Source organism: Pan paniscus, chromosome 1 (assembly GCF_029289425.2).
Source record: "Pan paniscus chromosome 1, NHGRI_mPanPan1-v2.0_pri, whole genome shotgun sequence".
NCBI classification, from domain to species: Eukaryota; Metazoa; Chordata; class Mammalia; order Primates; family Hominidae; genus Pan; species Pan paniscus.
The window spans coordinates 178,419,731-178,445,663 of record NC_073249.2 but is presented as its reverse complement, the minus strand read 5'-3'; the positions used below and the strand labels follow the sequence as shown (position 1 = coordinate 178,445,663).

Here is a 25,933-nt window from a genome sequence, read left to right as displayed (position 1 = left end):
TTGGGTGGGGACACAGAGCCAAACAATATCACATGTAGAATCTAAAAAAGTCAAACTCATAGAAGCAGAAAAAAGAATGGTGGTTGCCAGGGGGGCATTGGGGTATGGTGGGCAGAATGCAGAGATGTTGGTCAAAGGGTACAAAGTTTCAAGTAGACAGGATGAAAAAATTCTGGAGATCTATTTTACAGCATGATGACTATAACTAATGATATATCATATACTTGAAAATTGCTAAGACAGATTTGTCTTAGCAGAGAAAATCAGTTGTTACATTCAGTAATACCTTATATGGTAGTATTTCCAAACTTCAGTCATTCACAGAGCACCCTCATAATCTTTGCAGTATTTGCATATATCTTATGCTCTTTTCCTTAAAGCCACTTTCTCTTCTTTATTTATTTATCATGGTGACATAATAAATGAAAATCCAGTATCATACGCTTTACATGCATGATAGCCTTTAAAAATACAATGGAAATAAAACTCACCATGATAAATGAAATTGCAGTATCATATGCTTTACGTGTATGATAGCCTTAAAAAATTGTGAAAATAAAACTCACCACAACAAATAAGTATGTGAAGTAATAGATACGTTAAGTAGCTTAATTTAATCATTCCACAACATATATATATGAAAACATCATGTTGTACCATAAGTACATAAAATTTTTGTCAATTATACCTTAATAAAGCTGGAGAAAAAAGAAAAAGTGAGAATCTCGGGAAAGAATTCTCTTGCCTATGCAAAGTACATTCATTCAAAGAACTCATGCAAGGTCCTACTTTTCTAGAAAATGTTCTGTGAGCACTCCTGGCTTCATGGCTCTTTTCCATATAGAAGTCCTAAAGTGTTCTATTACCTGAATATTTATTAACTAACTACTATGTACCTACATGAAAATAATCCTTTTTTATTTTCATGTTCAATGCTGCAGATATATTTATATGACAATCTACCTCTTGAATACAAAAATAATCCTGTGAACTTACCACCTACTATCCCCCAAGGGAAGCCCTGATATTAAGGAATCCAGCGACGGAAGTGGAAAGGAATTAAAGGGGTTGAAATGCAGTTTTTGGTGGAATTCATTTGGAAAAGAGGGCTCTTAATACCTGACTTTAAATGGACCAGCCAACTTATAGCAGGATTATAGCCACCTTAGGATAAAGATTAGTACTTGCTCTTCATTCTATATTTGTATAGATTTGGTTTACTTGTTTTCCCTTAATAGTCCACTCACATAATATGCATATGTTAGGAATTCCTACTATATGTCAGATAATATGCTAGGTACTACCAATTATTATCAATAAGCAAGATCAATAGGTCCTTGCCATACTGTGTACATTTGTGTGTATAACAAATACCAATGTGCATGTGTATGTGTTTGCATAAATTTTAAATGTTAGGATGAGACTGGACTAAGTTAATTATTCCAGGCCTCCTCTCCTCTAGTGAGGGCCTTAAAAAAGGAACAACTCTATATATAAACACTATACAGCAGCAGTCCCCAACCTTTTCAGCACCAGGAACCAGTTTTGTGGAAGACAATTTTTCCACGAACTGGTGGGGGGCGGGGAGGATATCTGGTTTCAGAATGAAACTGTTCCACCTCAGATCATCAGGCATTAGTTAGATTCTCACAAGGAGCACACAACCTAGATCCCTCATATGCACAGCACAGTAGGGTTCATGCTCCTATGAGAATCTAATGCTGCCACTGATCTGACAGGAGGTGGAGCTCAGGCCATAATGCTCACTCACCTGCCACTCACCTCCTGTGGTGTGGCCCAGTTCCTAACAGGCCACAGACAACTACTTGTCTGTGGCCTGGGTTGGGGACTCCTGCTATACAGGAAGAGCCCTATCTATATAAGTGTTATATTCATAGTCTATACTAGTGGCTCTCAGTTATGAATCCTTAGATAGATGGCAAAAGAGATGCATAAGAATCACCCAGAAACTTGGTAAAAATAGAAAATTCCAGTCTCCATACTCAGCAATTTCAATTTAGTAGGCTTAGAATAAATATTTATAAAGCTTCACCTACATGATTCTGACACTGGTAGATCTGTGTCCCTAAACAGTGCCTTGATTGATTATTTAATTGTGCTATACTTCTTTTATCATAGTCAAAGTATGGCAAAGTATTGTGGTATTCAGTACCAGTAGCACAAAATAGTTTAATAGTAGCACAAAATAGTTTAAGAAAATAAATAGTTTAAGTAAGTACATAAACAATGATATTTTAAGAGAAGCTATGGTTTTTCTTTTGTTTTCCCACATATAATAACACTTACTATCAAGATACTTTCACTTAGGGACAGAAAAGATAAGCTATGAGACAGTTCTTCTCAAAATGTAGGACATGGACTACAGGTGATAGAGCAAATAATAATGGTACCCAAAATGATTTTAGAAGATATACAGATCTTACATGGCACATGAACATACATGAAATAATTCTGAATCACCAGAAAAAATATATTTTCAATTCTCTTTCAATAAGAAATTCTCAGTTAGCTATTGGTATATCTTTTACACCTCTCTACCATTACTTCTCATTTTAAGAAACAGAGAGCATGTCTCAGAGCCTTTAGCAAAACAGTATCTAGCCAAAATTTAGAAACATTGCTTTATTTTCACTGTATTTTTAAGGCTGTCATACATGTAAAGCATGTGATACTGGATTTTCATTTATCACGGTGAGTAAACAAACAGAAAGAAAGTGAATTTAAGGAAAAGAGCATAAAATATATGCAAATACTACAAAAGTTATACATACATATGCCTGCAAAAATTATGAGGGTGCTCTATGAATGACTGAAATTTGGAAATAATACCATGTAAGGTATTACTGAATATAACAACTGATTTCTCTCTCTCATGCACACACATAAACATAGACTAACATATTCAATAATTAATACAAATGAATAACCAAAAGCCAAAAAATACTTGTAGAAAGACATTAAATGTACTGCCTGACAAAGTAACCAAAATAACATTATATGACAATTATTGTTTTTACATTTTTTACTAAATGAATTTGATAATCCCTATCTGATATACATATATATGAAATAGACTCATGTTGTTGTCTGAAAGCCAGAACAATTATTATTCTACAATTCATTCTACACACCTTATAATCCTTGGGTCGGCAGCAGCCAAGATGAGAATGATCTGAAAAAGGAAGTACAAAACAATTAAAGTTTAAATTTGGTTTCATCTTTGATTTTTAATACTATCATTGTTTCTACAATTATAATTCACTCAGAATATTTCAGAGATACTTCAAAATCCTTCAACAGTGTTACATCAGAAAGGATAATAATCCAATTAGTTAAAATTTGTATTAGTTCTTCAGCAATTAAATGATTTCACAGATACTATTTTCATTTGAAAATAGCAGGAAATATCTGAATACAGAAAGGAGTAACTTTTAGTCGATAAACCAATTTGTGTCTATGAAATGAATAGGGTTTAGTTGATAATCAATTTATGATGAAACATAATTTGTATTCACAGATTTGACAGATATTGTCAAACTATATGTTTCCTATTCTTATACTCCATTCTAGATTCAGGTGTAAAGAAACAGGACCAGCTTTAGAGGGTGGTGGCATACAGTAGTTTGTAGATCTTGTTGACAAATAAATCTGCATTATACATTCCAGGCCCAAGCACCTTGGGCATATAACTTAATCTCTCTAAGTCTCAGATTCCTAATATGTCTGATGTGCCTCTTTCATAATATTGTTTTAAAGATTATATAAGATCTTACACGTAAGGCACTAAAACAGAAATCCACTATTACTAATACCATCATCAACAACAACATCATTACTATCAAATGTAAACTCAAACAAGCAGAGGTTCAATTTCAAATTCTGCCACTCATTAAACATAGTATTCTGGTCCAACTATATAAAGACAATTGATCTGTTTCATGCCTCATTTTTAAGAGTAAGAAAACAATGCCTACCTTATATCAGAGAGTCAGAGTGATGATAACATGATACACTTCGTGAAAATCCCCAGAAAAGTATCTATCACGTAGTGGATTTAAAAACTAATTCTAAATTTATCCGTAAGATAATAACCACTACATTCTACATGTAGATTTGGAGCTTTACTCATTACTTAAAGGGAATAAGCTTTCAAGAATCAACTTTTATTATAACAACTTATAATATCTGTTACACTGACAGAAAAGAAAATAAGAACCAGAGACAATCAGTTTGCAGCTTCAAGATAGTTGACTAGGGGCATTTTGTACTCCCTTCCTCCACTAAGAAAAACCAAAAGAGCAGATAGATAATCATACATTGAATAGATCAGCCAATAGAGAATACTGGAATTCAAAAGGAAATTGGCAGACAACACCTAAGGCAAGGAAGGAGAAGGAAGCAAGATGGCCTGTACAGTGAGGACTGGCACCCAAGAGATACTTCTCAATACAGAGAAAGGGTAAGTGAGAGACTCTCAGCTGTCCACATTATCACCATGGATCCCTACGATACCAGGCCACTGAAGAGCTCCTGAACCCTCGTGAGCCCTGAAACTAATACAAGGAGCTGCCGGGAGATTGTACCATGCACTGCCCAAGAGAGAACGCTTCCCCTGGGTCCTTCATGTTCCCTGACACTTAAGTAGCTACGGCAAGGCACCACTTTAGAACTCCGTCCCCTACAGACTGTGAGCTGTCCTGGAGCCCAGTGGCAGCAGGGCTGCCCCCAGGACTTAGAAACAAGCTGTCACAAGCTACTGGATGTAGGGCTGTATTAGTCCATTTTTACACTGCCGATAAAGACATACCTGAGAATGGGCAATTTACAAAAGAAAGCAGTTTAATTGGACTTACAGTTCCATGTAGCTGGGGAAGCCTCACAATCATGGCAGAAGGCAAGGAAGAGCAAGTCACATCTTACATGGATGGCAGCAGGCAAAGAGAGAGAACTTGTGCAGGGGAACTCCTCTTTTTAAAATCATTAGATCTCGTGAGACTTACTCACTATCACGAGAACAGCATGGGAAAGACTTGCCCCCATGATTCAATTGCCTCCCACCAGGCTCCTCCCACAACACATGGGAATTCAAGATGAGATTTGGGTGGGGGCACAGCCAAACCATATCAAGGGCAGAGACATGACTGAGCCTTTGGGACTGCAGCACAAACGAGATGCCATTCTGGAACCATTCCCCCAAAAGACTGTGCACTATCCTGAAGTCCAGCAGCACTGGAGCTGAGGCATAAGTGCCACTGGGCTGAGGTACGAGTGATATACATGCTCCCCACCTGCCAGCTAGGGTGCCATCACAGATGGCAGCATCATCTCCAGGCCCAAGTAGCAGGGCAGAAGTACAGGTACTACCTTCCACAATCCAAGCATCCCACCAGTGGCCTGGGGACCACTCTGCCCCTGCCTACTACGGCCAGCACTTGTTCACATCATCAGGGAGCCTGAGGCAAGCAAGACATGCCTGACTCTGCCCCTCCTCCTCCCATGCCAGACCATATAGTTTGAGGGCCAGAAGACTGCCCAGCCCAGTCCACCACTACTGGCACCTGAACGCTCCTCCCCAGGGAATGAGATTGGGCCTACACTCATAGCCACTACCACCAGAGCTGGCATTTACCTGTATACACCACCTTCAAGCCTGGGGACTGGCACACCTAGACGATCTCAGCCACTGTCAAAAACAATGCGCACCGCTTGGGACCCAGAGGGTCATCCTGCCACTGTCACGGTCATCACCCATGCCACACTGGCTACCCAGGGGCTTGAGAACCTGTCCATCTGCCTGGCCCATGATGGCTACTACCAGCATCTGAGTAGGCCAACTAGAGGCCCATGAATCAGTCCACCAGGACCAGCTAAAATTGCTGCCAGTGCACACCACTCTGGAGCCCAAGGACAGGCAGGGTCAGCTCACTACTGCCACCACTGCGACCCAAAGACTAGACTACCTAGTGTCCCAGTCCTCAGCAAAACTAGAACACAGCCTCCACTAATAATTGCACACTAAGCCAATGAGCAAGTCTCAGATACCACGGATGCTGCTTATAAACAAAAACAAAATCACACAGAGACTACACCACTGCATGCACCCAGAAAAAGGCCAAAGTGCCCTACCCAACCAGTAATGAGGATTCATCTGCAGGAAAAAGTCCCCCCAAAACAAAAGCAAATTCAAAAAATTGGAACAAACAACTGATATAACAGATGTTCAGATATCAATGTAAGGACAAAGAAAAAATGAAAAGCAAGAAAATATGACACCTCCCAAGGAACAAAATAATCCTCCAGAAACAGATCCCAATCAAAAACAAAGTCATGAAATCTCAGAAAAAGAATTTAAATTATTGATTCTAAAGACACTCAGTGAGATACAAGGCATTCTGAAAAACAATATAAAAGAATCAGAAAAATAATGCAGGACATGAATGAAACTTTTACGAAGGAGATATATATCACAAAAAAAAAGAACCAAACAGAAATTCTGGAGATGAATTAATTGACTGAACTACAAAATACATTTGATTTTTTTTTTTTGAGATAGGGTCTCACTCTGCCACCCAGGCTGGAGTGCAGTGGCATAATTTTGGCTCACTGCAACCTCCGCCTCCTGGGTTCAAGCGCTTCTCCTGCCTCAGTCTCCGGAGTAGCTGGGATTAGAGGCATGTGCCACCACGCCCACCTAATTTTTATTTTTATTTTTTATTTTTTTTGAGACAGAGTTTCGCTCTTCTTGCCCAGGCTAGAGTACAATGGTGTGATCTTTGCTCACTGCAATCTCTGTCTCCTGGGTTCAAGCAGCTCTCCTTCCTCAGCCTCCCAAGTAGCTATTTTTAGTAGAGATGGGGTTTCACCATGTTGGTCAGGCTGGTCTCGAAGTCCTGGCCTCAAGTGATCTGCCTGCCTCGGCCTCCCAAAGTGCTGGGATTACAGGCATAAGCCATCGTGCCTGGCCTACAAAATACGTTTGAAAGCATCAACAATAGACTAAACCAAGCATAAGAACCAGATGTCAGAACTTGGAGATAGGTCTTTTGAAATAACCCAGTCAGGCAAAAATAAGAAATAAAAAATGAACAAAACCTTTGTGATCTATGGGACACGATAAAGCGACCAAATATACAAATCATCTGTATCCCCAAAGGAAGAGAATATAAGAGTTCCAAAAACTATTTAATGAAATGATAAACAAACATTTCTGAAGTCTATCAAGAGACTAGACATTCAGATGCAGGGGGACCAGTAATCCCTAAGCAGATACAATGCAAAAAGTCTTTCCCATGGAATATTATAGCCAAAATGTCTAAAGTCAATGACAAAAAAAGAATCCTGAACAAGAGAAAAGTGACTAATCACCTATAAAGAAACCCCCATTAGACTAACAGCAGATTCCTAAATAGAAACCTTACAGACCAGGAATGGGATGATAAATTCAAAATGCTGAAAGAAAAAAACCTGCCAGTCAAGGACACTCACTATTAATATATCCAGAAAAAAAATCCTTCGTAAATTTAGGAAAAATAAAGTATTTCCCACGTAAGTAAAAGCTAAGGGAATTCATCACCAGTAAGCCAGCCCTACAAGATGTGATCAAGGGAACTCTAAACCTGAAAGCAAAAGAATGACCTTTACCATCTTGAAAACACACGAAAATACAAAACTCAACGATAAAGCAAACACACAAATGAGAAAGAGAAAAGATTCATGGTACAACCACAGATAACCACCAAACCACAATGACAAACAATAAGAGAAAAAGAAAGGACCAAAGAATATAGAAAAACACCAGAAAATAACAATATGGCAGGAACAAAACCACACATACCAATAATAAACTTGAATGTAAAACTAAAAATACAACTACCATACAATCAGCAATCTCAGTACTGGGTATCCATCCAAAGGAAAGGAAATTAGTATATTGAAGAGATATTGCAGCACTATTCACAGTCGCCAAAACATGGAATCAACCTAACTGTTCATCAATAGATGAATGGATAAAGAAAATGTTGTGTATATACACAATGGAATAATAAAGTAATTAGGGCATAAAATTAATGATATCATGTCATTTGCAGCAACATGAATGGAACTGGGGGGTCATTATTTTAAGTGAAATAAATCAGGCATACAAAGACAAATATTGCATGTTCTCATATGTGGAAGCTAAAAATATTCTCTCATAGAAAGTAGAATAATCAATACTAGAGGCTGGGAAGGATGGGTTGGTAGGGGTGGACGATGAAGAGCGGTAGCTTAACAGGTACAAACATAAGATTAGAAAACAGGTATACTCTGTTGTCAAAGGAGAGCATAGTAACTATTGTTAACAACAATGTATTATATATTTCAAAGTAGCTGGAAGACAGGACTTAAATTGTTCCCAACATAAAGAAATGACAAATACACAAAATGGTAGATAATTTAACCACTCTTAATTGATCATCACACATTCCACACAATGTAACAAAATATCACACGTACCCAATAAATATGTAAAATATTATGTATCAATTTTTAAAACAGAAAATCAGAACCATAAAATTCTACTTTCTCACTCACACATGTCACTCAAAAGCATTCTATGGTTCTATATTCTACTTTCCCAAACCACCTAATCCAGAAAATAAATAAAGACATATAATAGTCTGTATTTAGCATTTTTTATGGCACAAGATATTTTCTAGGTACCCTGAACCATACCAGAAATCAGCTGAAATATTAATACATTTTACACGAGGTCAACTTCTCCACATAATGTAAGATTCAATTTACTTCAAATGCTTTTCAAAAATTAAAAATAAGGATAAATCACAGTCCAACTTCTCTTCTGTACAAGTCTAATATATAGCATGATCACAAGTAGTTGAAAAAATAAAAAAATGAGAAGGACATCCGGACACGGTGCCTGATACTTGTAATCCCAGCACTTTGGGAGACCAAGACAGGAGGATCTCCTGAGTTCAGGAGTTCAAGACCAGCCTAGGCAAAATGGTGAAACCCACTCTCTACAGAAAAAAAAAAAAAAAAAAAAATTAGTTGGGCATGGTGGTGCATGCATGCCTGTAGTCCCAGCTACTAAGGCAGCTGAGGTGGGAAGATCATTTGAACCAGGGAAGTCGAGGTTGCAGTGAGCCATGTTACACCACGCCCACCAGCCTGGATAACAAAGCAAGATCCTGTCTCAAAAAAAAAAAAAGGACAAGGATATGCTAACTTTGAAAATTAAGGTAATAATTTCTGGAAATAGTATGTATTTCCTGGAAGCTAGCATTATATTAAAAGTTTCTGTATGTTAAAGCACTCGTATGGCTTCTGCATTCCACAGACCATTTATAAACTTACCCTGATTTGCACAGGTTTATAATTTTATTCCTACAAATTAATCTATTACTTTGATCTGAGGTTTCCCAATGTTCATATTTAATCACCCTCACCACCAATTAGTCACAAACTATATTTCAAATGTAAGAAATCAAGGAGATGAAAGTCATGGCCCATGGCTGTGAAGTACTTATAATCTATTTTGGTTAACTTATAACCAAAGTTGAACAACAGCAGTATAAACAACAAACTAAGTCAGAATGGTATAACAATTATAATATAAAAAAGTTATACCAGAGAGTAATCTCTCAAGGTAAGGCAAACAGGAAAAACTTCCTAAAGGCAAAGAAACTTGAGATGGACATAATCATTTAGAAACGTAGGAAGAAAAAAAAAATAGGTCAAATCTTGTGTGTATGACTTGGCGCAACTTACTATCCTTCTTTAAACCTCAGGTTTCTTCATCCATAAGAAATTCAAACAAGAGGGACATGTTTAAAAGCAAACAAATTAATGAGAAATTTACTAATGAGGCTGTATATGATGACTACATGCTATTTTATTCAGAAAATATTAAAACATTACCAGTTACTGTTGTCTACTCAAGATATGACATATTAGGATTTGAAATGTTATTTCTATTTTACTTTGTGACAGTTAATCATCTGATAAGGGATTAATGGAAGTTCATAAAATATTACGATCTTATATAGAAATGAGACTCATAAAAGAATCTTCAAATGAAGAGAAGAAAGAAGTTTCCTCTAAGAGGAGAGACAGAGTCTAACATATTTCCTAAATTACTAAGCAAAATGTAAAAAGAGGCCAGGATGGATGTACTTTATTTCCTCTTCAAATATGCAAATAACTAGATAAAGCTTACAAAAAGTCTCATATTACAAGAGATATTGAGTTTCTTCAAAAGGACTGCACAAATTACAATTAGAATTATATAACATGGCAGTAACAGCTACAATGTGCTTGAAAATTTTATTTTAAAAAATATACCTTAATGAAAGTAGAGAAAGTAGTATGAGACTGGTAGAAAAGAAGGAGCTAGAAGCTAGAAGACCTGGATTCTAGATTTGTAACTATCAAGCCACATAACTTCTCTAAACCGCTGCCATTTTTCTCAAATATAATTAAATCCATCTTCACTTGATTATTTTGAGGACTAAAGCAGTAAATGTTGGTGAAAATGGCATCCTATAAAAACTTAATAAATATTAGGCAAGATAATTTGGCAAGAAAATGTTCAAGAAGAATTTCTATTAAAGTAAAATCAAAAGTGAAAATTCACTATGTGTAAGAGATCCTACCATAAGAAATTCCCATATGTATTTAAATGGTTGATGAGAACCCAGAAGTTGGTAAGTACTGCTCAGTTGTCAGCCAGGGGAAAAAATATAGTAAAAAAAAAAAAGTTGAGGGGGGACATTAAGATCAGAAAAACAAGAAGGAAAAGCTCTAGAAATCCAGTTATTAAATGTACAAAGAGGAATAGAATTTTTAAAAATCACTATTTGGCAAAAATCACAGTAAGAAATTGTTTCAGGCAACAGTCATCAATATATGCGAAAGGAGTCAAAGTTGAGGTTTAATAGGATATTACATAGTTTCAAAGTATTTCTCTGCACAATTACAAAAGACAGAAATAGCACCTTTTTGATGGAGAAAACCAGCACATCCATCTTAATCAAATGAGTAAAATTAACATCCCCAGTAGTGGAGAAATACCACAAACCTCCTGGTGTGATGCACTGAGAGTAACATATCACTTCTGTTGTATTCTGGAGGAAAATAAATAATCCGAATCTAATCATGAGGAAAAATCAAACAAACCCAAACTGAGGAACATTCTACAAAATAGCTGGCTTATGCACTTCAAAATTATCAATTTCATTAAGCACAATGAAAGACTAAGGAACTAATCCATATTAAAGAAAACAAAAGAGGCATGGCAGCTGAATGCTATGTATGATGGTATTTCTTTTGCTATAAAGATATTATTAGGACAACTGGCAAAATCTGATTTAGCTTTATAGATTAGTTAATATTATTATATCATTGTTAATCTGCTATATTGTTAATTAACTGGCGTTAATCACATAAAATATTGTCTGAATTAGTCTGCTCAGGCTGCCATAACAAAATATCATGGACTGGGTAGCTTAAAGAACAGAATTTTATTTCTCACAGTTCTGAAGACTGAAAATTAGAAATCAGGGTGCCAGCATGGTCAGGTTCTGGTAAGTTCTCTCTTCCTCTCTTGTAGATGGCTGCCTTCTAGTTGGGTCCTCAAATGGCAGCGAGAGAAGGAGAGCCCAAGCTCTCTGGTATATTTGCTTGTAAGGACAATAATGTCATCATGAAGGCCCTGTTCTCAGGACCTCATCTAAACCTAATCACTCCCAAAGCCTCCATCTCCAAACCACCATATTAGGGGCTAGGGCTTCAACATATGAAGTTTTAGGGCATACAAATTCAGTCCATAATAATATCCCTGTCAAAAAATTCTATACACAGACTCATATACAGACAGAGGAAAGAGAAAAAGAGAAAGAAAAAGCAAATATTATTGTTTATGGATTCTGAGTGAAAGCTATATGGCAATTCTTTGTACTACTATTACTTTTCCATAAGTCTGAAATTATGCCAAAATCAAAATAAAAAGTTAAAAGAAAACAACTCATTATTGATCTCTCTGATTATACCTCTACATAGACAACTGACTGCTTTGATTAAAAGTTATTAGAAACCACAACAGTTCTGCTGGCAAATATGTAATTGTCAAGAAAAACCAGATGCTTAAGTGTTGCCAAAAAATCTTCCAAAGAAACATCTATATTGAAGTTACTTTACAGTGGCTTGTTCCTAAAGCTCATTTTCCATGTCCATAAACTTCTTCCAAGAGGGAAAACAGTATGTAACATCTGTTTCTAATTTCACATAATCTGCTATTGTGGATATAAAAGACCTGTTGATTATCACATCTATCTCCCTGCTCGTGCTAAAAAACAAAAGCAAGCAAAAACTCTGCATGTTTTCAGAAAAGAATGTTTAATTTCATCATTAAAAAATAAGAGATTACACACAACAGGTTAGAAATAGAGATGAAGCTCACTCAATGTAATGATTCTATTAATGATTTTATTTTTTTTCACTCAATCTCATTTTTCTTCCTCTATGACTTTCTCAGTATGTAGTAAATTAACTTTAAAGGCTGCTAGGGAATACTTGTTGAACTCACTAGCCAATGTCTACAGATATTAACACTCAATACCCTTAATTATAAAATACTATTTAACCTTCATAAAAATTATCTTCATATTGAACTTAAGAAGCAACTTACCTAACCATAGCACTACTAGGGCTAAAGATGAAAAACCATTCCTAACAACGTAATTAAAATTACTTGGTGAGAAAAGGGTTCCACAGTCAAGTTTATAAAATGTTGAGTAAAAGTAAATTAATCAAGTCATTTTTTAGTAGAATATATCACATTTTTTAACATGTTAATATATATATTCTAAGTCTCAAGGTGGGAAATGATTTATAGTAGCACAGAAATCCTAGTATCTTAGAGAGTATATAGTTACTTTTTACTCTTTACAACATACAAGTTGTAAAAAGCTACATTATACAATATTATCCAATAATGTAACAAAGATTCTGTTTTTGTTAATTGATGCCAAATTAAAGGCTTGATTGTAGCTCAGGCAACTACGGCAATGAATAAAGACAACTTCTAGCTTACCATTGTGCACCCTTGACCATCCATCTCTTTCACAGTCTCTTCCAGAAGATCCCAATAAAGTATCAGCCCTGGGACTTGGGGGATCAACCTAGAGGAAGCAGGATTTTTATGTAAAAGAGAGTTTAAACATTCCTAGACTTTCAATCTCATGGTACCAGAAAAACTACTAGAGTACAGACAGCATATATAATCAGGGAAACATGATGGTGCCCATGAGAGTCAGACATGTTCCAAAGAGTTTATTCAAGTATTTTGTTGTTCGTTGCAAAATAAAATTGAAATTTAACTTCAAAAATTTTTAATTCTATATATATGTGCCTACTTTAAAATGAACAGACTTGGAATTGAAATGTTTATTACTCCAGTGCCTAGTTTGCTTTCCATCACAAGGTTAAAAAAAGAGCAATATACTTTGCCATATTTTTAAAAGTCTAGCCATTTGCTTCTTAGCTCCTTAGCATGCACATTTTGAATTCAAACAGTCTTTATTTGGCTGCTTTCAGAGCCCAGCATGCTCAGTGATCTATAGCTTAATATAATAATAGTTAACCACATTTCCTAATAAAAAGTAAAAAGAATGATACAAATGTATAAAAAAAATTCCTATTCATCAAAATTTAAAATTTTCATGCATCAAAAAATAATATCAACAGAATGAAAAGGCAACCCATTGAATCAGCCACAATATTTACAAATCATTTATCTGATAAGGGGTTATTATCCAGAATAAAGAACCCCTACAACTCAATAACAAAATGAAATAGATTTTAAAATGAACTTGAATAGACATTTATCCAAAGAAGTTATACAAATGGCCAATAAGAACATGCAAAGAAAAAATTCAACAACCCTAATCATTAAGGAGACAGAAATCAAAATCATAGTGAGATACTACTTCACTGTAATTTTGAGATACCACAAAATCATAGTGACGTACCCATTAGGATGGCTATTATGAAAATAAAGTGTGGGAGAAGATGTGAATAACTTTGAACACTTGGAATTTATTGGTGTGCAGTGCAAAATGGTACACCTGCTATAAAAAACACTATGTCAGGGTCTCAAACAATTTAAAACAGAATTACCATATGACTCAGCAATTTTTCATCTAGGTATATACCCAAAAGAGTTGAAAGCAGGGCCTGAAAAATATATTTGTACACCTATGTTTACAGCAGCGTTATTCACACTGTACACACTGTGACACAGCAACATTACTCATAATATCCAAAAGATGGAAGCAACCCAAGTGTCTATCAAGAGAAGAATGAACAAACAAATGTAGTATATACATATAAGAGAATATTATTCAACGGTAAAAGGGAAAGAAATTCTCACATATGCTATAACATAGATGAACCTTTATGAATATTATACTAAGTTAAACAAGCCAATCGAAATAGGACACATGATGTATAATCACACTTAATATGAGGTACCAAGAGTAGTCAAATTCATAGAAATAGTAGAATGGTAGTGGTTGTCAGGGGTTGGGGGAGACAGGAATGGAAAGTTATTGCTTAATGGGCACAGAGTTTCAGTTTAGCAAGATGAAAAAAGTTCTAGAGATAGATGGTGGTATGGTTGTATAACAACATGAATATATTTAATGTTTCTAAACTACACATTTAAAGATGGTTAAAATGGTAAATTTTATAATATATATAACCACAATTTAAAAAAACAAATTTTTTTAAAAGACAGCCCACACAATGGGTAAAATGTGGTATATAGTCTTACAACAGGATATAATTAAGCCATAAAAAGGAATCAAGTACTGATATATGCAACATGGATGAACCTCAAAAACACTGTGCTAAGTGAAAAAAGCCAGACACAAAAGGCCAAATGTTGTATAATTATATTTATATGAAATGGTAGAATAGGCAAATTCATAGAGACAGAAAGCAGATTAGTGATTGCCAAGACTATGGGAAGGAAGGAATGCAGAGTGAATACTTAATAAGTACAGAGTTTCCATTTAGGAGACGAAGAAATTCTGGAACCAGATAGCTGCATAACACTGTGAACATCCTTAAAACAACTGAATTGTACACTTTAAATTCGAAATGGTAAACTTACGTATATTTTACCACAATAGAAAAAGAAAAGATCTTATTCTGCATAAATGGAAAATAAAAAGGCTGTTTTACTTGTCTAGGATAATTGCACCAGTTTTTTTGGAAGCATGTTAATTGATTTCTTAAAACTGTTTCCTTATTCTTTAAGATGAAAGAATCTTGGAAGCACGCTAATTGATTTCTTAAAACTGTTTCCTTATTCTTTAAGATCACTTTTCATACCATGTACATTGACTACAATGTCTCTCCTAAAAGTGTTACATTTTGCATATGCATGTATTAAGTTAAAATTGTGTTTGGTTACCAATTTGCTAAGTGCTTCTAAAACCATGAATGGCTATGGAGGAAAAAAAATCTCTATGTTTACAAACACAATCGGAAAATCCACTTTCCTATTTAATAATGTAAGCAATCTAAGTATAGACTTAGGAGTAGGCATTTCTGCTTATTGAAAAGCTAGAGAGGGAAACCATTTAAATACAAACTTCAAAGTTTGTATCAAGCAATATTAGAATTATTCCATTCTAAACACTGACATAAAAAGTAATAATAAAACAAACATTTAAAGAAAAGCAGTTATTTTTCCAAAGAATTTTAATGTGGCTTACCCCTAAAATATTTCAGTTTATTTTTGTACATAGCATTTTAATTAAAATGTTACTATTCCTTCAGATGAAAATATAGTATATCCTTTCTTTTCAATTTAATTTGTAAATGTGGGAAGACTTAAAATTAAAGGCATTCTAAAACTGTCACCAAATATGCAACTAAAATATTATCTGAATATTGGTCAAACAACAACAAAAAAGTGACCAAAAGTTAAAATCAAATTCTGTAGAAATGAGAAAAGTAGTCGCAATAACTTCAATAAAATGTTGCCACTTAAAAGTATCCATTATACTATAAATTTTCTTTTATGATAAAACAATCTGTTACTTAAGAGTTAAAAAAAAGACTCATAGTCAAAATACAGGTGGAATGAAATGTTGCTTAAGACAATATTTAAATTGTTTTAAAAAGGTATCATAAAGAAAATCTGAACTTTCAGATTGTGTATGTTCAAAAAGTTATTAGACCACTGAAGGGGCATATTTACATGTTGGATGAATTCATTTTAGAATTTAGAAAAAATGAATTAAAGACATTAGTCAGAAATATTTTTATAGATATCCCAAAAAGTTATTTTGCTTCTATCAGCACTTAAATCTTGAGGTTTAGTATTATTATATATGTATATATAACATTAATCCATATTTTTATTAGTCTGAAAGCTTTCAGTAAAGAATTGCTTTTAAGGTAAAAATACTTCATAGAAATTCAGGAAACTATGAAGATTCTGAGGGAGTCCTTTCCTAAACATTCTGATTATAAACCCTTAAATTTAGCCAAAGTCTACTTGATAATCATATAAACACAAGACTCTAAATTTCAACTATATCAAAAGCACAGTTCAGTACAGAGACTAGAACTAGGTTACCCTTAAATGAACTTTTTTCACTTTCAAAGGCCTTCCCATAACCATCAAACAATAATTTGCTTTGAAGATCCATCATACAAAGTTTACCCAAGGGATGTAATTTAAAAGGAAACTTACTTTCCATTTTAATTTTTATAATTTAAAAAAGGAGGGTCTTCCTTTTCATAAAGAATATTTGGTTCTCTTTTAAAGCCCTACTCTGCCATTTTAGTACTAATGTCAATTACAACCAAGTTCAATTGGTAGTGTTATTATGCTATCTATTGTATAAGAAAGGAAACCGGTACTGAGAGGATTTAACATGGCATTCATAACACAGCTTGATCTCTGTCAGGTCTGAAGACTGAAAAAAAGCAAGTTCTTTCATTCTAAATTAATTTCCCATCTTAGACTGCTAGGGTAGCAGTCAGAAGAGAAAAGTATTATTAATATAAGCTAGAAGTTGAAAGATATTTCAGAATAACAGTTTTTTTGGGAAAAAAGCTGATCAGTTTCAAATAGAAATGCTTAAGAGAACACATACATGTCTAATCACAAATGGAGGTTTATCTGTTTCTTTTTTGAACTCATAGGGTCCCAGATTTAAATGGGCCAGCCGCCGCCTGGTGTCTTCAGATAGCTCACACATGCGTCTTTTTGTGTAGGGAGATGGAGAGTGTGATTTTGAAGAAATTGTAGGCTGTTCGTAGTTTTTTGCATTTATACAGTATTTACTTCTCTCAGGTGACTTGGATTTTTTCTTTTGTGATCTTGATGTTCTGTTTTGCAGTCTGCCATGTGATTTTTCAACTGGAGCCAAATGGTAAATAAATTTATCCTAAACATAAAAAATAAAAATTAACTTGGTCAAAGGGGATTTTTAAAATTCCTGTTGGTGGGGAAAAAATTAAAAAGTAATTTAAATAAGACGCAAAATCTATCAAAGCCAACTAGATCAGTCCTTCCTATCTGTGCTGATCCTGGGATAAGTGTAATCCACATTCTCCTAGATAACTCTTTCTGCAGTAGTTATTAAAGTACATTGTCTCAAACTTCCTTAAGTCCAACTAACAAGGACTTTATAAAAATTAAAGCCCGATACTTAATCACTTGAAAAATTAAAGAAACAAAGTCAAAAAAATTATTTTTCAGTATACTAAAAAAGTGCAAACATTGGTTACATATATATTTAAATATTCATGTAACTGGCTATATAAGAGAACTATGTTTAGTAATGTTAAAAATACATGCCAAATTAGTTGATTACAAAATCTTTAAAGATAAAACTATAAAAATAAGTTTCATCCCTTCTGCTATAATTATATATATATATGTATAACACAAAAATATAAAGAACTCTATACATATTTTAATGAAATGTGTTATTTGGATTGTAATACACACTTTTAAGCTCCCTTCCGAGCTGTAACTTCACAATGACAGATAAACATACCATCTTAATTCTGGTCCCATATTTTTATAAAATTAGGAATATAAAAAGCATTATAAACTTAGTAACATTTTATCTAATAAAACTGGTTAGCAGTCTAAAAGTTTTGAGGCTAAAATTTAATAATTCTAACTTTTTTATTATTAGAATAACATCTTATTCAAATAATCTCTGCCTTATAAAGGCCTTAATAGTTGGATTACAAGCAAGTAATATAATATTTCTTCCTACTTTATCCAGAGTTATAAGAAGCTTTTCAATTCAAGAAAATGGACTGCGGAAAATTTTTAAATGTCTTCCTAACTTTAATCACTTTTAAAAGCCACCAATCCTACCTCCAGCTCTATTTCCTCAACACCTCTCTTGACTTGCTAAGGGTAACTAAGTGAATAAAATACAAATGTGAATAGGATGAAGAAGAGTCAAATTTTTTAAGTGGATACACAGGAAAGAAAATTAATTTTCCTAATTGGAAAAGTAAGTTTCAGCTAGGGCAATGGTCTATGCATTTCATACAGACCAGTTGCATCAGATTACTCCATCTTTCCTTCTTCTGTAGTTCGTGGTATGCTTCTGGACCTTCTCCACCTTGTTCAATGATTTCAAAAAGTAATTCAGAATTTTTCTACCATATCCATTTCACCCATCTCTGTGACATCACAGACTTACAGAAGCAAAGAATGTCAGCACTAGAAATGATCTTTGAGTTTACTAAAACATTCAAGCAATGAATCTTTCTAAGACCTTGGAATCATGAGTTTCTGTCTTTCAGTTTTAATTATCTAATTCTACTCCATCTTGGATTTCATAAATATGCAGATCCCTTGCATCCCAATTCTGAAAATCCCTTGCTGACCAAAACCTCTTTTCCTCAACCTACTTCTTGACTCACTGAATCTGTTACTTGCCCTTCTCATCTCCTCAGTCCCTAGAACTCTTCCCCCAAGTTCTTTACACATTTTTAATATCTCTTACCTCCAGACCCAACTAAACTCATAATCATCCATTTCAGCAATGCTGTAAAGTTCTTTCTTATATATCTACCTCTGATTATATCAAACCTTAATTAACCTCATCTTTATTAAAGCTTTTAATACTGCATACTACTAGAGAAAGTTATAAATTACACACTATCTACTACAAATGCATGCTGTCTAACCCTACTTATTCCTTAATGGATCCTGTTCATGCCTAGTAAAACTTTTAAAAAGTGACTGTGTTATACCACTTATAAAATGGACTGACCATGTGACTTGCTTTGGACAACAGGAAAATAGCACATGAAGCACAAGGAGAGACACTTCAAAAGTGCTTATCCTCTCTTATTCCTAAAACCTTCCTGCCATCACATGAATGAGCTGGAATTCTTAGCCTGATAGATGATGGGACTATCTCATCCCAGCTGAAATGAAGCTCATCACTAGAAATTTAAGATCCTTCCCTGGGCAAAACATCTGCCACTGTTCGACATGTGAGTAAAGCCATCCTAAACCATTCATCCCTAGCCAACCATTCTAGACTAAAGAAATCAACCAGCAGATCCACAGAACTGTGAGAAACACTTGCTGTTTTAAGTCACTAAGTTAATGAGGTCTGTAATACAACCAAAGCTATGTGATACAGCAGATTAACAAATTTATATTCATAAAGTTACTACTGATATTTAACTATTTAATAATGAATTCCACTTTGCAATAGGTAAAAACATTTTAATAATGTTACATGCTAGACATATTGCATATATTCCCTAATCTTTACAGCAGCCTTATGAGGAACTCGAACCCAGATCTGTCTGTTTCTAGAAAGAATATTTAAAGAAAATGTATTTCCTTAAATACTGACACCAATGCCTTTTCTCTCATATCTCTGTTCAATAAAGATCCCAAGTCAAAAAGTAAAAATAAAAATAAAAATAAAATGGAAGACTCTTGTTAAAAGTTTACAGAGCGAAATGTTAGTTCATAAGTACAATTAAACTATGAATGGGTAATGGTTTTACATTTAGAAATGGCTTTCACCAAGCTGTACCCTGAGAATGTATGTACTTTTCTATGTGTATGCTATATTTCAGACAAAAAGTTAAAAAGAAAAAAAAGACTTCTCTATCTATCTATTGGAAGAACATACTCCAGCGTGAAGAAAAAAAAACTGTCTGAGTCCAGGCAAAGCATATCTAACCATTTACAATGTGCACAGTGCACATCTCTAAAACAAATCAATAACATAGCTCTGCATTTGGCAAGCACAGGTTTTTAGAGCTCTAAAAGCTGTGTTTCAGCTTGCATCTAAAAGATAAATAACTACAGCCTGACTCTGAATTATTAAATATCTTTCTAAATAAAATAAGAATGTTCCCCTCGATAATTCTATATTTTACCTTTCTTGGCTTAAGTCACAGTTATCATCCTCAGCAAATTTACTTGAATACTGATAATGCAGTAAATGAACAATCCACTCCTTCCACGATAAGCCCAGTCCTGCCCTTTCGAGCCCTCTGGGCTTTACATATTATTGGCTCTTCATCATAGATAGGTCACTGTTACCCTATCACAATGCAACTGCACACGAATGATATCTGGACATTATTAGATAACCTGTGGACAAAGAAGTAAGCCACCCTGGTGACTCAGTAATAAGTCAGACTAGGCCAGGCAGATAAGTGCACACCTGCAATCCCAGAATTTTGGGAGGCTGAGGTGGGCAGATTGCTTGAGCTCCAGAGTTCGAGATCAGCCTGGGCAACATGGCAAATTCTATCTCAAAAAAATACAAAAGTTAGCCGCGTATGGTGGCATGTACCTGTAGTCTCAACTACTAAGGGGACTGATGCAGAAGGATTGCTTGAGCCCAAGAGGTCAAAGCTGCATGCCACTGCACTCTACCCTGGGCAACAGAGTGAGACCCTGTCTCAAAAATATATTTAAAAAAAGGAAAAACAAGAAGTCAGACAAATGGAGTATTAGATCCAGATATCTCCGCTTACTAAAGGCTGTTTTCAAAAACATAGATGATCCTTAGGCTGGAATGTCCAGGATTCTCTTGATCTGGCAGCACCAGTATGGCCACCAAACTGAGCAACAGTCCCTCAAGAAATCAGAGACAGTCAAGAAACCATACTCACTAAACACCAGTATCCCAGTCTGATAACTCTGGTAACATCTGCTTAAAAAGGTATCCTTTGAACTTTTTGCAGTATCCTGTAACTTCCATAACATTTAAAGAAGCCTAGATCTCTGTGAGACTACTTGATCCTAACATCTTTATGGCAGCTTGATTTCTGTGCACTAAAATCAAAAAGTCCAAGAAGTAAAAAAATAGTAGTAATAATAATCACAAGATGACATCCTCTATCATACACACCAAGCTCTTCATTCTCACATTTACTAAGATGTAACCAAACTGCTAAATACCTATATTGTTTTACTTCAACTAAAAATTGACCCCCCAAAAAGTGAAAAGAGCTGCAGCCAAAATAAATAACGCTTGCCAAAAGGCCACAAATATGACCAAATAAATTAAACCATTAAATACTTTATACAAATAATTTTAACCTGAGTGTGGCATTTCCTTGAACTTATCAGACATTCAGTAATCACTGAAGTTGTAGAAAATTCCAGCCTTGGAGCATTTCCCTGAGAAGAAAAAAGAGGGTATTATTAGACATTTCCATTTAAATAGAGATAATTATTAATGATAAGAATATGACCTAAAGTAACAAACACCTGTCAAAGCTCAGCTGTTTCACTGTTAGTTTGAACTTTTCATTAAAGATAAAGACAACATAGTATGGCTAAATGTTAGCAAGTAACAATGTCTCTGCTGATGATTCCATCATGAGTGATTATATTACTTTTATAAAATAATTAGTCTATTTTTTCATTTTTAAGTATTTCCCTGTCAAATTGTTTTAAATTTTTAAATTATGATATATTATAGCCATAAATATATAAACATACTTAATAAATTTCAGCTTTTTACTTTTACAACTTACGACATATTTAACTATATAGTCAAGAAACAAATGTTAGTTTGATTTAGCCATTCCACAATGTATACATATATCAAACATCATGTTGTATCTCATAAATATATACAATTAGTATTACTCAATTAATTTTTTTTCTTAGAGACAAGGTCTCTGGAGTATAGTGGTGCCATCACAGCTCACTGCAGACTCTAACTCTTGGACTTAAGTGATCCTTTCCCCTCAGCCTTCCAAGTAGCTAGGACTACAGGATACACCACCACATTCAGCTAATTTTTTCATTATTTTGTAGATACAGGATCTCACTATGTCATGCAGGCTGGTGTCAAACTCCTGGCCTCAAGCAATCCTCCTGCCTCAGCCTCCCAAAGCACTGGAATTACAGGCATGAGCCACTGGGTCTGGCCTGTCCATTAAAATTTAAAAAAAAACAAAACAAAAAACCCAGCTCCTCGGCATGTAGTTCTTGAAAACAGAAAAGATAAGTCTCTACTAATTCTGCCAACATTTTTTCCTATAATGTATCTTACATTCGTATCTAGAAATGAATGTGGCTTATATTTCTAACATTTCAATCACCACCTTGAACACTGTTTGAAATAATAGAGATAAATGGTAAAATTCAAAAGGACAGTCACAAAGTATCTGTGAAAATATTTGGAAGCACACAATTACGCATTCACCAAAACATTAAAGAATACAGTCTATGCCCAGGGCAGTTTCATTCTAATACAGTAAAAATCAGACATTGACCAAAGTATTAGGTTGGTGCAAAAGCAATTGTGATTCAATACCTACATTTGGCCTCAACAAATCAAGTCTGTGACCAGCTAAGTTTAAAAACATCATACATATTAAAGAAAAGGTAAATCGGAGTTGCCTAACAATTGACTGAACTGATGTACTCTCGAAAATATAACACTGTCAATCTTACCACATTCTATTCATTAGCATCACTACAGTCTACACTCAAGAAGAGTAGTTAGGCTACATTTTCAATGTGTGTTCTTCTGCAAATGTATCTTCATAGTGATATCCGTGATATCCACTATATCTACTTGTTAATTACCTAGTACTACAAAACAAATTACCTTGAAACTTAGCGGTTTAAAGCATCAGTACACATTTATTATCTCAAGTAATTTCTATGGGTCAGAAATCTGAGAGAGGTTGAGCTATGTGTTTCTGTGTTGAAATTTCTCGTGAAATTGTGGTCAAGATGTCATTTAGGCTGCAGTCAACTGAAAACTTGACTGGAGCTTGAGAATCTGCTTCTCAAGAAGGTTCATTCCCAGGGCTGTTGGCTGGAAGCCTCAGTTCCTTTCTAGCTTTTGGCAAGAACATTCAGCAACTCATAAACCTCTCCAAAAGGCTACTGAGTGTTCTCATGATGTGGTTCCAGTTAATCAAAGGGGATGATCCAAGAGCAAAGCAAGAAGGAAGCCACAATGATGTAGTCTCAGAATCTGACACTGTCATCCCTACCACATTCTATTCATCAGACTCACTAAGTATAATCCAAACTCAATGACAGAGTAGTTAGGCTACCTTTTCAATGAAGGAGTAGCAAAAATTTTGTGCACAGGTTTAAAACCACCAGTCTGCTCTCTGACCACAAATTACTTACACTCCTCTCACATGCAAAATACATTCATGCTCTACCAAAAAAAAGAAAAGAATTAAAATCTCATCCTTGTACGACTTCAGCTTGAAATCCAGGATGTTGGCATCTAAATAAAATCCTGGTATAGATAGGGCTGCTGAGGTGTAGTTCCTTATGTACAGCTCCTAAAACGCAGTTTCTCACAATCAGAAGACATATGACCTAAAGAGAAAAGTTATCTGCCTCACACATGCCCAAGGTGCACATGTGCAGCAGGGACAGGACAATCATTATAGACATTCCTGTTTGAGCGTGGGAGGTCAAGGCTGCAGTAAGCCATGATCTCACAACTGCACTCCAGCCTGGGTGACAAAGAAAGACCCTGTCTCAAAAACAAAACAAAACAAAACAAAACAAAACAAAACAAAAGAATCCCTTGTTCATCAGTAAACCTCAGATTTTCCTCTTCAGGTCTTCAATTTATTAGATCACGCCCACTCAAATTGCCAAAGTAATCTCAAAGTTATCTCCTTTATTTAAAGTCAAGTGATTGTAAGTATTAATCACAACTATCAAATACTTTTTAGAATAACATCTAAACTTGTGTTTGATCAAATAACTCAGCACCATAATCTAGACAAATTGAAACATAAGATTAATCATCACACCATTTTAAATGTCAGTTCATCTATGAAGTCTACAACAAGATGCAATTCATTCATTCAATTTAATTAAGAGACATTTATTAAGTACCTACTCCAGGCAAGGTACTGTGTTAAGAGTTAAATTCAAAGATGAGAAAGTCAAAGATTCTGTTTTTATGGAGTTCACAATCTAGAACAGGAGATATTATCATCATCTCTACTCCATCATCACCATCATGATATTCACAGCTATCATCATATCACTAACATTTATTGAGTGTTTACTTGCCAGACACTGCTATAACCATTTACAAGTTTACATTAATCTACCCAAAAACCCTATGATATTGCCATGCTATGGTGCTTTGCCAAAGGTTACTCAGTTCATCCATGAAAGTGCCAGAATTTAATCCCAAATGTTGTCTGAATCCTTGCCATAGTAAAGGCTTCAGGAGCATAGCCTGGGACTTACAGATGATTATGCAGAATCACAAGAATTCCCAGAAGGAGTGCGCTGTTTTCTGCCAGGGCAACAAACTACTGATTGAAGCATTTTTCCTATTCGTATTTAAATATAATGATAGATATGGCTAGATTTAGAACTGCCAATTTGGTGTTCAGTTTATATATGCTCTATGTATTTCTATTCTTTGATTCTTTCTAGGAGTCTCACCTGCATATGCATAGGTAAGTGGTCATCCAGTGAACCCATAGGAGTCCTACCCTCTACTGATGACCTGTGTATAGATTAGGAAATCATTCAAAATTGCAGCCAGGACTCCAGTCTCCCTTGGCTTTCACTTTTGGCTGGGCTCTCACTGTCTCCCCTTGATATGCAGTTTCACAGTCAGCCAAGAATAGGTGGAGAGTTTATCTCAGCCCTTTATTGTTACCTTACTCCCAGGACCTCCCTGTCAACTTTCTGGCAGGTAATCCTTGCCCCAGTTAGAGCTCTGCCTAGCAAAGCTGTGGGGTTTCTTCATCTGCTCCAACTGAATCCACCACAGTTAGCTGGCAAAGCTGTGCTATTTGTGCCACTGCCCAAAACTGATTCTGTTCCCTCTGGTAGCAAAGCTGTTGATTTTTGCACTAGCTCCAGAATAGATAAACTTTAGTTCTCACTTACCAAACAGAATATAAGAGCATCCCAGGCAAGAATGTTAATAGTCTCGCCAGTTTTTCCCAAAGCTTTAGCAGTTTTTCAAGCATGAAAACTTCTTCGTCTTACCTTACTTGTCAGTTTCCAGTATCCTGAATTCATTGTTTGTGAAAATTTTGTCTAGTTTTATAAGAACTCTCAATCTCTTCAAACTGCCATTCGTAGAAGTCCTAATTTTTATATATTTTTGTTTTAATAATCCATCATCTTCCAAATAAATGCAAAAGTAACTCAAATTAAATGATGAAAAGTAAATCCCTCTTAATGTTCCATACTCTTGAGTTTATATTACCACATTGGTATAATACAGAATTTTAAATTACATTAAAGAGACCATAATTTTAAAATGTGATTATTTGTTCACTGTATGTTTCCACACAGATCTTGAAATACTCTTTGAAGACTTTCATACTACAGAAGCATGCTAATGGACACTGAAATATC

At 35.0% G+C, this 25,933-nt stretch overlaps 1 protein-coding gene across 13 annotated transcripts in view; it reads right to left on the bottom strand.

Annotated features, from left to right (window-relative positions):
* SPATA6 (spermatogenesis associated 6) overlaps positions 1-25,933 on the bottom strand; it is a 208,876-nt gene that overhangs the window by 118,191 nt on the left and 64,752 nt on the right. For all 13 annotated transcript variants that reach the window (XM_055093204.2, XM_063601222.1, XM_055093193.2 and 10 more), the window contains 4 exons: positions 21,650-21,730; positions 17,193-17,486; positions 13,112-13,199; positions 3,153-3,193 (listed from right to left, as the gene is read on the bottom strand). In XM_055093204.2, the coding sequence (XP_054949179.2) occupies positions 3,153-3,193; positions 13,112-13,199; positions 17,193-17,486; positions 21,650-21,730 (504 nt within the window). The remainder of the gene's footprint in view (positions 1-3,152; positions 3,194-13,111; positions 13,200-17,192; positions 17,487-21,649; positions 21,731-25,933) is intronic.